General features: G+C 33.2%; 2 protein-coding genes and 1 long non-coding RNA gene across 5 annotated transcripts; 2 read left to right on the top strand and 1 right to left on the bottom strand.

The window, feature by feature from the left end:
- On the top strand, window positions 1–10482 carry LOC114933129 (uncharacterized). The gene is made up of 7 exons (XM_029305611.2): window positions 1–148; window positions 278–470; window positions 5502–5824; window positions 6936–8452; window positions 8539–8937; window positions 9124–9506; window positions 9593–10482. Exons 1-7 carry the CDS (start codon window positions 36–38, stop codon window positions 9947–9949), a joined length of 3285 nt encoding a protein of 1094 aa, XP_029161444.2. The 5' UTR covers window positions 1–35; the 3' UTR covers window positions 9950–10482.
- Window positions 629–2073, top strand: LOC146721585 (uncharacterized). 2 transcript variants are annotated; one of them, XR_014925607.1, is made up of 3 exons: window positions 629–1076; window positions 1166–1881; window positions 1972–2073. It is a non-coding gene; the product is annotated as an uncharacterized LOC146721585 (long non-coding RNA). The 2 variants fall into 2 exon arrangements; XR_014925606.1 differs by having other exon boundaries at window positions 1166–1887.
- LOC114933128 (co-chaperone protein HGH1 homolog) lies at window positions 10380–12278 on the bottom strand. 2 transcript variants are annotated; one of them, XM_085486560.1, is made up of 7 exons: window positions 12195–12278; window positions 11931–12115; window positions 11563–11797; window positions 11244–11477; window positions 10879–11163; window positions 10634–10795; window positions 10380–10555 (listed from the first exon to the last, which is right to left on the bottom strand). In XM_085486560.1, the coding sequence occupies exons 2-7, from the start codon at window positions 12013–12015 to the stop codon at window positions 10450–10452; spliced, it is 1107 nt and encodes a 368-aa protein (XP_085342686.1). In that variant the 5' UTR covers window positions 12016–12115; window positions 12195–12278; the 3' UTR covers window positions 10380–10449. The 2 variants fall into 2 exon arrangements, with proteins under 2 accessions (XP_085342686.1, XP_029161443.2); XM_029305610.2 differs by having other exon boundaries at window positions 11931–12242.
- Between the last annotated feature and the right edge of the window lie 1699 nt (window positions 12279–13977).

The raw sequence follows: 13977 nt of genomic DNA, 5'->3' as shown, positions 1-13977 counted from the left end.
AGTGCATATCCGCTTGTGCAACATCCGGAGTAAATATGTCGACTCTGGGAATATCCTGTTACGAGGATGGCTTTCGATTGGGCGGTCCGCCATCGGAATGCTCCCTCAGAAGCAAGGCGCAGATCGATGCACTATTTGAAGATTCCAGGTAATTATTCCAGTAAATTGATTCCTTTAAATGCATTCATTGTCAGATTAATATCGATTTCACATTCCTTTATCTCGATGTTCGTTAACGAGTCACGCTAACGAGTCACGGTATTCTCGATCATTTCAGATCGATCTGCAGCTCGACGTTGAGCGGCTGGTACGCCGGATTGTCGGTCGTCATCCCGACCAACCCCGACGACACGAGCGCGGAAGAGCAGAAAAGGGTGAATAGCGCCGTCCAGGCGCGGATCGAGGCGATGTTCGCCTCGGTGGAGGCTGAAAGTGGAACACCCGGTGAATGCGCCGCCGCTATCCTGCCGGTAATGACACGAATAATTATGCACACGGAGTATTACTCGCGAAAGAGAGAGATGCACCGCACGCTACTTTTGTTCGAGCCATCTCCGAGATTTATCGTTCGGAGGCTTCAGAAACTGTAATTACAGTATAACGGGCGAATGCGCGCACTTGCATTTTTCTCCCGACTGCTGCCAACCGTAGGTTGGCGAAAAGAGAGGAAGTATGCGTTTCATCGAGCCCGGATCGGTCGTGACCTTAATTCTCGATAACTACTGCATAGTTTTATATCAACTTTGGAACATAAGTTTCTTATTAATCAAGGAAGGTTTAAAGCGTATTATTATCGTTATTTATTCTATTAATAAAAAGTGAAAAATGAGTATTATTTCGTCAATACGGTCTCTCATTGGCTGCTGTGTGAACCTAAGAGGAAAAATGATTCACCAATGAGATTCGTTGTAGTATCCGGATAGGGAATGTTGGTGACATTGGTATATACATCTCGAAGTAATAATGACGGGACTGATAGGAAAGGTTAGCTGTCACCTGTTGCGTGTTATTGTCAACAACAATATTAAGTGAAGTGTATTATTATGGATATATCTCAAGAAGATATAAATAAAGGAGTAAGTTTCTTCTTTTATATTTATTGTTTTTTTCTTTATTTAGAATATTGTTATTATTATTTATTTATTGTTTCTTTATTTATATGTAGGAAGAAGATACTCGCTTGAAGATATCTGAAGAAGAAAACATTATTAATAATAGAAAACATCTTGTTATTAATAATTAATAAAAATATATAATATAATTAATAATATAATTAATCTGTTGTAGTCATAACATGGCTATATGAATTTATATTTGTCTGCGTAGCCACTTATTTGCTATTAAATTTGCTACGTAGCCACATTGCTATAAATATCCACATATATAATTGTATAAATGTATATAGTTATTTTTTCTCTTATTTGTATATTATATAATAATTATATAATTAATTAAAAATATGTATACAAATATATTTATGGTTATACAAAGATATTAGCGCACCAATAATTATGGCAATGCAGACAAATATATTAACTTACATAGCCAATTATCTACTACAAAAGATTATTCACATATGTAATAATAATTAAGGCTATACAAATATATAAACTTACTTGTGATTACATAATGTATAAACTTATATAGCCATAAGAAAGTTAATATATTTGTCAAAGCCATAATTATAACTGCGTACAAGTTTACGTATTTGATATAAGATATTGTTGTCATCTGTCTTTGTCATCTGTCTCTCTCTATCTATCAATCTATCTATCTAGCTATTTTTTTTTATTTATCTCTCTATTTATATTATATTATATTAATTAAAAAAATTGTAGCAGAAAAATATTTGGAAAGAATATAGAACATTGCAGTCACATGGTGAGTGTATGTGTGTCTTTATTATTATTATTATTATATTATATACATTGTAATATATATATTACATAATAAAAACTTTTACATGTGTAGGATGAAGAAGCAGAGAGACAAAAGAATGAAGAAACAGCATAAGAACAGCAATAAATTAGAAAATAAATAAAAAAAAAAATAATAAAAAAATTAGAAAATAAAAAATAAAAAATAAAAAACAATTAAAAAAAAAAATAAAAAATAAAAAACAATTAGAAAATAAATAATAAAAATAAATTAGAAAAAAAAAATTAGAAAATAAAAAATAAATTAGAAAATAAAAAAATTAGAAAATAATAATACAATTTTTTACAAAAAAAAAACTCCCGACTGCTGCCAACTAAGTTTTAATGTTTAAATTAAAAAATAATGTTTAAATTAGAAAATAAATAAAAAAAAATAATAAAAAAATTAGAAAATAAAAAATAAAAAATAAAAAACAATTAGAAATAAATAAAAAATAAAAAACAAAACAAAAATTAAAAATAATAAAAGAACAAAAAAATTATAAGTATAAAAAATAAGCTTGTAAAAGTTGGAAATAATCACACATAAATAAAGTCTGTTGTTTATTATATAATTTTTCTTATTTAAATTTATTGTTATCATACATATTTAGCGCTATATAATTTACAAAAATTTCAGATTTTTGAATTCAAAAAATTTTTTTAATTATAATTATTATTATTAATTCTACAATTTACAAGAGCAGTCGGGAGACGCCGCGCTAAATTTGAGACATATACGCACGCGCACGTTTTATGTAATAAATAGACACAAACACAAATATCGATACTCAACGGACGTTACAGTTTTTAGACGCGCGGCGTCTCCCGACTGCTCTTGTAAATTGTAGAATTAATAATAATAATTATAATTAAAAAAATTTTTTGAATTCAAAAATCTGAAATTTTTGTAAATTATATAGCGCTAAATATGTATGATAACAATAAATTTAAATAAGAAAAATTATATAATAAACAACAGACTTTATTTATGTGTGATTATTTCCAACTTTTACAAGCTTATTTTTTATACTTATAATTTTTTTGTTCTTTTATTATTTTTAATTTTTGTTTTGTTTTTTATTTTTTATTTATTTCTAATTGTTTTTTATTTTTTATTTTTTATTTTCTAATTTTTTTATTATTTTTTTATTTATTTTCTAATTTAAACATTATTTTTTAATTTAAACATTAAAACTTAGTTGGCAGCAGTCGGGAGTTTTTTTTTTGTAAAAAATTGTATTATTATTTTCTAATTTTTTTATTCACTTATGTTAATTCTATTGTGCATCCCTCTGTCTCCGTCTCTTTCTCGCTGTTTTTTTTGTTTCTTTGGCTTGAAAAATCTCGCAAAGCAGCGTGCTCGAACGGTCGTTCCGTTCCACTCTTGAGGGACACCCAAGTACCGCAACGAAAGACTCACCTACTTCGCCAACGAACGTGACCCTTTAAAGCGCATTTAATCGCCTATTTCAGTGTCAAAATTATAAAACCACCGCGAAATCTCGCGGAAGATAATATCGGAATTTAACGAGAAATTAATGCGAGAAGCATAAAACGCGGCAATCATTACATGCAAAAAAATATTTTGTATCCGAATAACCCAGCTTTTCCTTCGAGCAGAAATATGACCTAATAATATAAACATACATACATACATACATATATATTTTATATGTATCTTTTATAGTGACTTAATTAATTAATTAAATCAAAAAATTTAATTTGTTCTTTAATTAATTCACGTTTCTTGTTTTATCTCAGAAATCTATAAGCAGTCTTTTTATTTGATTTGACTCATTTTTCATCGAATGGGGGATCTGAAATCGGTGAAAATATTGTGAAAAGAAGCATTTTCCGCCTCGTAAAATCCCGTGTAAATCATCCTGATGATGCTTGTAGCGATTCCGTGTCAGAAATAAAATTGAGATCGACGTATAATTACTCGCGAGCTGGTTGCTCGTTAGAAAGGAAAAAATCGCACGATGATCTTTCGAGGAATGGAGCAAACATTTGTGGAGGCAGTTTTTATAAAAATCTAGAGAAAAAAATTATATATCCAAGAATTCTGTAATATCCAACGTTAGATTAAATCCTTTTGTGCTTAATCAGTCTTAAATAGTTAAACATTAAACTTTTTACTATTTTAATTAGTTTGCATATTAAATGATAATATCTCTTTAAATGGGATTATAATATATTGCAATACATGCTATTAAAGCACTTCGAGTATCAGTATAAAATGCTTTGATAATGCATGTTACTTATAAACAGAATAGAAATATGAAAAGAAGAGAATCTTATAATTCTGAAATTATAATATTATAATAATTTTGCAATAAATTTGTATAATAAATTACATAGCAGAATCTTACAACAGATAACTGACTCAATCGTTAAAATCCATATTTAATTTATATTTAATTATTGCATTTCTAAAATGCAAATAGTTTTATTTGCATTTTAATACGTATAAATTATTGATTTCTTTTTTCTATAATGTTGCAATACATATCGCGTATACGTAATTGCGCAATCACTATTATCGCAGACGTGTCTCGATTCGAGAAAAAGCGTCGCGAAAAGTCCTTCGACTTTCCTCAGGGCGTCGATCCGGAATTTTTAATCGTCACTTTCATTCCGCTCACGATTCGCGAAGCGTGACAGACTTCCACAAACTATTCGGAACGCTGAAAAATTCTCCTTCAGTTGTTGCACCGGTATGCGGATTCCTTTGTCGTTACGGTACCCTGTTTTATGGGCTTCGGGCCGCATTGTTTCGCCTCCCTTATATTCGCGCACTTCGATCAGAACTCGCGGAGGAAGATGCTGATCGATTGTTAGGATTATAGGTCATTTGGCGAAAGAATTTTCTTAGGCGTGGCGCGGTTGGATCATAATCGTGATGATCTGGCAGTTGTTTATCTCTTACATTGAACATTGATTTTATCCTGTGTTTTTTACTCGCATACCTTTCTCCGTGCATAACTCGGGACGTAAAATTTCACAGATAATTATGATACAGAACACGAGAACCGTTATTGCTTTTTTCATCTCGAAAGAACAGAATCCCACGCGATTTGAGTTTTATTCAATACATTCCGTGCATATTTTAAAGCGACGACGAATGAAACGATCATACAGCAAAATTCCTCGTTTCGGGAGACTAGTTTTAGAACTTTATCGCGTTCCGCATGCGCAATAAAATTTCTATATAACGATCCCGCCTGGTTATCGTTAATATTGCCTGCCCATCGTGCAAAACAGGTTTCCATCTGTGTTTCAATACGACACTCACATATAAGAAGAATGCATGCACTTTTCATAGAGCGCTATTTTTATACGTATACGTCAGTATTTAAAAATGTTTGAAATAAATAAAATCTTATGTGCTGCATGAAACTTCATTATAATTGTTATTCTCATTGATTGCTTCATGCCACTGATTTTATAACATCATGTGACGAAGCGAATCTAAATGTACATTTAATACTTAAAGTTTATTTCTTTTCTTTTTTCTTTTCGTTTCTTTACTAAAATTTATCCCCTATAAAAATGACAATATTTGGTACCTTTTTTATGTAGGTAAAATATATGGGAGCTGCTCCGGTTGGCGGACGAGTGGCGAGCGTGCGAGGTCTTCAGGAACCTCTTCGTCAGCTATTAGAACGTATAGAAGGGTGTGTCAGAGCCGAACTGGAGATCTCCAGGCGCGGATTAACGTTCCGCACGAGCGAAGTTTGTGAGAAGAATAATCCCTTTCGCAGGATAGCGGTGTGGAGTGCCCTGAAGTTGAGATGCAAGAGAATATCATCCGGCGACGTGCATCACGCTTTCTTACCTTTAGTCGGCGATCAGGATCAAAGGCACGCAGAGACATTGGAAAATAAACACGCTGATCTCTACAGGTCTCAGTTATACATTATATATGTATATTGATATGATGAATTTTATTTATATATAATTGATATAATATATATATTAATTTTTGGAAACAAAATACAATTTATTACACTGTTCAACAAAAAATTACTTTTTCGAACACCGGGAGATTAATCGGTTCTTGTAGTTTTTTGAATGCTAAATATGAATCCAGTTTCCAAATTGCTCTTTCACAATTTTAAGAAATTTTAAATTAAAATTACAAAAAGAGCTATTTTCACGAACTTTGTCTTTTTTTATTATAATTACAATATGTGATCTGCTAAAAAAGTTTTATTGCAATCAAAATAAAGTATGTTGTTAGCACTTTTAATCCTCAAAAGGAATTTGTGGTATCGATTATGGTTAATAAGATATCCATAATTAAATATGAGAGCTGTGTTGCGGAAGTTAGCTATGACTTACAATTAGGTCATTGATGATTTACTAAATAGCATTTAAGGATTTTTTAGGTCATCGAATTTATTGTCAAATTCAAAATAGTACTCAATATGGTCAAAATTTATAAAATACCTTTTTTATATAAATTCGCCATATTGAGTTTCCCATTTTGAATTTGACAATTTTCACACTGAATTCGTATTCAGTGTCCTAAAAAATCTTTAAGATTAAATCAATTATAATTGAAAAAAATTATAATTGAAATCTATTTGGCAAATCATTAATAACCTAAGTCACAGCTAACTTCCGCAATACATCCCATTTAATCAGGAATGTCTTATTGATCATAACCGACATCAAAAATTCCTTTTAGAGGTTTAAAGTCCTAACATTATACTATTTTGATTGCAATAAAACTTCTTTAACACGTCACATATTGTAGCTATAATATAACAAAATTCATGAAAAAAGCCCTTTTTTCCAACTTTAATTAAAAATTTCTCAAAATTGTGACATGATAAAATAATTTAGAAATCAAATCCGTATTCAAAAAACTATAAGAAACGACTAATCTTGTTCCAGTTAATTTTTTTGTTAGACAGTGTTGTTATTATATTAATTAAGAGATGCGCATTAAATCTATATCTGAGAGGATAAAATTCTCCATAAAATTATCAATTTGAATTTCAATTTTAGGACGATGCGCGGTTTAAAAAGCGAGACAGAATCGTATCCCCCGATCTTCGCCGTGGTGATGCGACGACCTGGGGCTGCCAGGCTTCTGGAGTGTCACGGGTTCGCCTGCGAAACCGAGGAAGATGCCGTGGCGGCTGCGGCCACGTTGTATCGCGCTCTTCTCGCTGATCTGGACGCGAACCGTCGTCGACCACGTCACGCGAACGGTGTCGGCTGCATCAGTCTAGCCTCTGTTGTATCTAGCGCCCGAGAGCCCAGCCTCAGCAGCAGGATCAGTTATTTGCTGCCTCCGCCGCCAAGACCGACCGCGCCGCATCCTGTGAGGCCGCCCAGAACCAAGAAGAGTTCCATGAGTAGCTCCGTCACCGAGGACGAAGGCACAAAGTCTAGTTTACAGAAGATGCCACGTAGGAAGAAGAAGAATTCCGACGTGAAGGCGGAGGACATCCTTGAAGCGCGTGGAAGAAGACGAGACGTCAAGATGGAGAAGAGCAAATTCGGACAGAGCAATCGAGCCGTTATGTTGTCCAAAAACGAGGAGTTACAGAATTCGAAGAACAAGGTATTTTCCGCCAAGGATCAGAACTCCTTAAAAATCGAAATCGAGTCCGAAAAGCCTGATAAAATTTACAATACTCGGAATAACGACGCAAACGGAATCTACGAAAGGCAGTCGAACAAATACGAGAAAATGTATAAGCAGAATATCCCGAAGAAGGAACCGGCGAACTTGGAAGATGATATTTACGACAGAAATTATGGATCGTACAATTTGAATCGTGCGAACGCTGACAACTGCGAACGGCAATTGTACTCTTCCAGAGCCGACAGTGTCTTGATGTACGACAAGGTCGATAAAACCGGAAGAAACGAGACAAATTCTACTTACGAGCAAACTGGCAGAAAGAAAGAAAGCACTTACAGTCCGCGCATCGAAGACGCCGATAAGATCTATAGTCTTGGAAAGGAGGAGATTTACATCGGCAAGAATAATAGAAACAATAAGGTGAAAAGCTCTCAGGAAGACATCTTTACGAAGAACCTGAAGAATAGCGGGCGCTATCAGTCACGTTCGAATGACACGATGAAACAGCAGAGACGTTCACGAGATCCAGAAAATATATATTCCGGTAAGAGACTCAGCAGAGTCATAACTATGGACAAACCGTTGAAGAAGGAGCAATCGGATCCTGTTCATTCGCTGAATATGCCAGAATATAGTCGTCCTCGGAGAAGAAGAAGCAGAGCAGGCAGCGAGCCGCCTGTCAGTCATTCGGAGAACAAGATTCTGCAGGAGACTACGTTGAAGAGATCGCAGAGCGACATAGACGTGGACCGAGGTGATCTAATGACGAGAGTCGAGCTACCCAGAAGAGGCAGCTTCTTGACTTCCGGAAGTACCCGGAGAGCTAACAACGTCAAAGGCGGCACTCCTTTAGGATTCACAGAACTATTCGACGAGTTCAGGAATCAGGAAGGTTTGACCAGCGTGGATGACATCTTGGCGGCTATTATAGGTAATCAAAGATAATAATTTGTGTGAAATAAGGATACAATGTTTAATTAAGAGAGCAAGATTAGATATCTCTGCGATTTTTTTCAGATCCGGAAGGTATGTCGTTCAATGATCTGAAGCCATTGTACAAGGAATTCTTACTGAAACTGGCGGCAACCTTGACACAAGATGAACTGTATCAGAGATCCGCCAGCATCATGAGAAGACGTCGAAGACCTCAGAGACGAAGATCGAATCGTCGATCTTGTTTATTGGGCAAAGCTATCAAGAGATCGGTCTCGAGGTTGAAAGGTGGCCCTACGGAATTCACTTCTGTGATATTTCCAGCAAGGAGATTGAACGACAGCTTCGGCAGTAGTTCGTCGTGCGACGTCAGAAACAATCATCGAAATCGAGTACTAGCGAGTAGACTCGGCAGGAGAAAGTCCTCGTGGAAAGCGAACAAGAACGGTGTATGTCACACTACCTCGGAAGACAGCGATACATGTACGTAGAAATATTTTGTGAAAAGATCAAGTCGACTCAGTCAAGTCCACAAATAGTTTCAGAATGATTTTCTCTTTTCAATGTCTCAAAAATGGAATAAAAAAAATAACAGCATAACGAATTGTTTGAATCAATGCAAAATAACTGTGTCTAATTGACGTAATTAATAATTCTAAAATTACACAGGTAGACGATTGAGTCGCAGCATGGCTGCTACCGCGAACAGGAGCAGCAGTGGCTACGTGAGCTGTAGCGAATGTAGCTACGATTCCGAGTCCTGCACGTGTGTGTCGGCGGACAAGTGTTATTGCTCCTTATCTAGACGGGTACCAGCTACATCGGTGCCTGATAACACGGTGGTCTGCGCCTGCGACACTGACAGTTGTTCCGAGAGCAACAAGTGTTACTGCGCAAGGAAGCCGATACAGCCGACCATACTGGAGCAGCTTAGGCAGAAGGGTATCGTGCCCTCGGAGAGCACGCTCAGCAGAGGAGACAGTCCCGAGAGGATCAGGGGATCGAGAATGACTAGCACACATAGTTCATCGCGCAACACCGATTTTCTCAAGGTAACTGAAGGATCTTTGCATTAATCATCAAACTTACTTCATAATTTTACATATATTAATATCTATTTGCATAAATCTTTCTTCAGACTCGATCATCGCCGGCTTGCGGTAGTTCGGATAACTTGGCCTTAGACTACGATCTCTTCAGTCCAGGCCGGAGATCCCAGCAGTCGTCCGACAGCGAAAAAGTCCTCGTAGTTAGCGCCAGGGATACTCAGGGCCGTTTGGTTTACGTTGGCGGCGCGGAACGAGATAAGAAGTATTCCTCTCGAGGTAATGGAAGATCCGGAGCGCATCACGAAGCGCTCTCCATCAAGAAAAGCGCGGAAATCGCAGCTGTCTTCGGCGCAGGAGAAAACAATCGAAACTCGAGAAGGGCTAGTAACGCGTCGAGTATAAGAAGTTCGATCAGTCTCGAAGCTGGATTGGGATACTTACCTTGACGGAAACGTCCACAAATTATCTCCATAAAAAAAGAATCTTGAATAATTAAAATATTTGATATTTATAATAATACACACGCGTCTCGTAACAGCTTGCCATTCGTATCATCATCGGAAAAGGATCAGTCATGAATGCATCGTGATTCTGTTTCTTAGTCGTGTCTCGATAAATATTATATGATATGCAACTACTTATTTGTACCTGTTTCATCCTTAATGTTTAAGTTACAGAAAATATAGGAATTATTTATATGCTTTTATCTCAAAGATCTACGATTATTTATATGTGAAAGATCAAGTTATTGGATATTTTTTGCTACGTGTTGAACCTGATAGCTTATTATTTAAAATGGGGCAGTGCAATATGTATGATGAGTATAATACAAAGAGTCGAATGTGTTATGAAAATACATTTTCGTTAGTATATATGTATGTCTATTGTTGTAATTGTGTATTTTGTGCAATATTTACAAAATAGTATATTTATATCAATTTTTGCACTATGTACTGTTAATAAAGTCTTTACTTATCTTACAAAACTTTTCCGCATATTCGGATGGCACATCTACTTCCTTCAAATTATCTAAGCCGATTTCTTCCTCGGTTCTGGAACAAACAATATATATTTCTGTTATCCAAAAGAAAGTCACAAAGCAGAATTTAAAGCCTTATTCAAATATTTACTTTATCAAGATGTCTACGACATTTTCGCATGCTAATAAACAACTTTTGTCTTTTTCCCATTTGTGCAGTTCTCGAAGTATAATATATGTATTCTTTTCCCTCAATATTTCTCTCGCCACTTTCGTTGCACAAAGTTGGTTTAATGCCTCTAAGAGCATAAGTCTAGAATAACACAATATAATATAATATGATTAGTAAATCCTTTAACATTTCTCGTAAAATGTGTCACCTGACTTATGATTTACCTTATATCCGGATCAGGTTCTCGAGTCTTTATTTCAGGAAGATATTGCAAGTTAATTGGCAATTTATCATTATCTTCATCGTCGAATTCTTCCGGACCAGCAAGCGGCAACAATAAATATGATAATAAATCCACTTCTGGATTCAGTAACCATTCATGATTTTCCGTGTCAAATGTACAATTTTTCAAAGTACCAATAACACCACCTCGTCTGATTACACTATCAGAATACTCTGTGAATGAGAAAAATCGTTGTATAACACAGCGATCTCGATCCATCAAATATCTGCAATACAAAATACTGCAAGTAGAATACAGCTTATTATAAAATCTAAAATTAATATTATTATCATATTAAAATGATACCTTCTTACATGTGATGATTGACTAAGATTGCTAAAAACAGGTCCAAGATAGTGTAATTTAGCACCTGCAGTATTATATTGTTTAGCAGTAAACGCACCTACTATTGTGTCCCAGGTATAACCACTTTTTTCAATGAGTGCTATAATACGATCCACTAAATAAAGTAGTCTAGTCATATTGGAAAGTATCATGCAACACGGATCTGCCAAAGTGCTGGATTTATTCATTATATTTCTGCAAAAGTAATTTATAAAACATCTTAATATTATATATTTACATATACAGAAATAATGAACAGTAATTATACAATTATGTCTACCTCATACAAACTTCTATTAAATTTAGACTGTATTCCTTATCCTTTATTGAATTGCTTGACTCTGAGATAATCAGCATTGCATTAGTTCCTGACTCATCTCCAGTAATATTTACTAATGCCAGCGCAGCATCCTTTCCAATAGAATCGGAAGAATCTTGCATGAGAATAACAAGCTGTTTTAATATTTCTGGTAACTTCAACAGCAATTCTCGACCATCAGCAGTTGCTGTCGTACCTATATATATATTTAAATGCTCAATGATTTATCCTTTTAAAGTAAACCACAAAATATTACATAAAATACATTCATGTGATATATTTTACACACAAAATTTATGTATGCAATTAAAATATGCAAATATACATACCAAGTACATATTTCAATGAAATGCTCTTTAAATCCAATCGTGCATTAGAACATAAATATTGAGAAATTTCTTGTAGATATTCCATTATTATGGCCCAACATGCGTTTACGTTTACAATTGTCAAATTCCAATGTGTTATTTGGGAAGAATATATGCACGTGTATAAATGTACACACGAGTCCTCTCTAATATACATATATATAGTACACAAATTTTATGAATAGGTTAAAAATATGAATAGTTTCATTTCTGAATGAATCTTACGTCAGTATTGTCACAGATTAATAGACAGATCGCCAAAGGTCTGGATGAAGGAGAGACCAGCATTTCTCACTGATTTCAGCGCCATATCGTAGTAGTGGTCAATGCAGTAACTATTAATACGTTCCCAAGATAAGAGCGTCTCATGCTCATGAACTCGTCCGGCGGCATGTACGAGATTTATCTTTTCGTAGCGTTCGCGTATTTCGGAAAGGACAGAATTTTATAATGTTATAAATAAATAAATAAATAAATAAATAAATAAATAAATAAAATATTAACCTGACCTATTATAATTATTTTTTAATAAATGTTTCATTATTATTATCATCTAAGTCTAAGTCGTTTAATTAATTTTTAGTTTTTTAATAATTAATTTAATTTATTCTAATCATTTTAATATGTGAAAAATACTAATACGTATACGTTTTATAATGAATTAATATATTTCGAGAGTCGAATTATATATTTTTAATAATATAAAAGTGTTCAAAAATTATATTTGACTTTTAATTTTAATTATTTTAGCAAAGAGTTCCGAAATCTCTTACACACATAATAGGGATTTTGTTCATCCATATAATTCGCAATTAAGTATATATGTTAATTATTAATTTTAATAAAGTACAAAATTAAAATTAAAGGTCAAATATAATTTTTGAACATAAATATATTTAATTCGTTATAAAACGTATACCCGTGATAGTATTTTTCTCGTACAAAAATAACTAGAACAAATTAAATTACTCATAAAAAAATTAAAAAATAATTAAATAATTTATATTATATATGATAATAATAAAACATTTTATAAAAAAAACAGATTCAATAAATATAAGTATATATATAACATGTACTTATATTTATTGAATCTGTTTTTTAATAAAATGTTTTATAAGCTTAGAAAACTTGACTTTGACGTAACTAGCAAATTTTATTTAATTATTTCACGACGGTTTGACGTAATAAAATGTTTTATTATTATTATATAAAATATAAGTTTAAATTCTTTAATTAATTTTTAATCTTTTATGATTAATTTAATTTACTCTAATTATTTTTGTACGAGAAAAATACTATCATGGGTATACGTTTTATAATTAATTTAATATATTTGTGTTTAAAAATTATAAAAAACCACTCCTCAATGTTTAAAGTCGACCAGACTGGCAATAATTTATTATAAATAATTATTTGAAATACAACAACAACGTTTCGGCTGTCATTGCAGCCCTTTTCAAGTACATCAAATTTAAAACAGTAAATCAACTTCTATGCAAACTACCGACAATGTTAACGCTTGTTTTGATGAACAATGTAAGACTGACAGAAGTAAGCACATATTAAATAGATGTTAACTGTTCACAAGTGACTAAGATTCTTGTGAACAGTTAACATCTATTTAATATGTGCTTACTTCTGTCAGTCTTACATTGTTCATCAAAACAAGCGTTAACATTGTCGGTAGTTTGCATAGAAGTTGATTTACTGTTTTAAATTTGATGTACTTGAAAAGGGCTGCAATGACAGCCGAAACGTTGTTGTTGTATTTCAAATAATTATTTATAATAAATTATTGCCAGTCTGGTCGACTTTAAACATTGAGGAGTGGTTTTTTATTAATTATTACTGGCAACCTTAAGGATTATTATTTATTTAAAAATTATATTTGACCTTTAATTTTAATTTTTATTTTATTAAAATTAATAATTAACATATATACTTAATTGCGAATTATATGGATGAAAAAAATCCCCATTATGTGTGTAAGAGATTTCGGAACTCT

This window comes from Nylanderia fulva, unplaced genomic scaffold, assembly GCF_048542155.1.
Source record: "Nylanderia fulva isolate GAGA-0341 unplaced genomic scaffold, ASM4854215v1 Scaffold45, whole genome shotgun sequence".
In the NCBI taxonomy this organism is placed as follows: Eukaryota; Metazoa; Arthropoda; class Insecta; order Hymenoptera; family Formicidae; genus Nylanderia; species Nylanderia fulva.
This window is presented reverse-complemented; position numbering and strand designations above follow the sequence as displayed.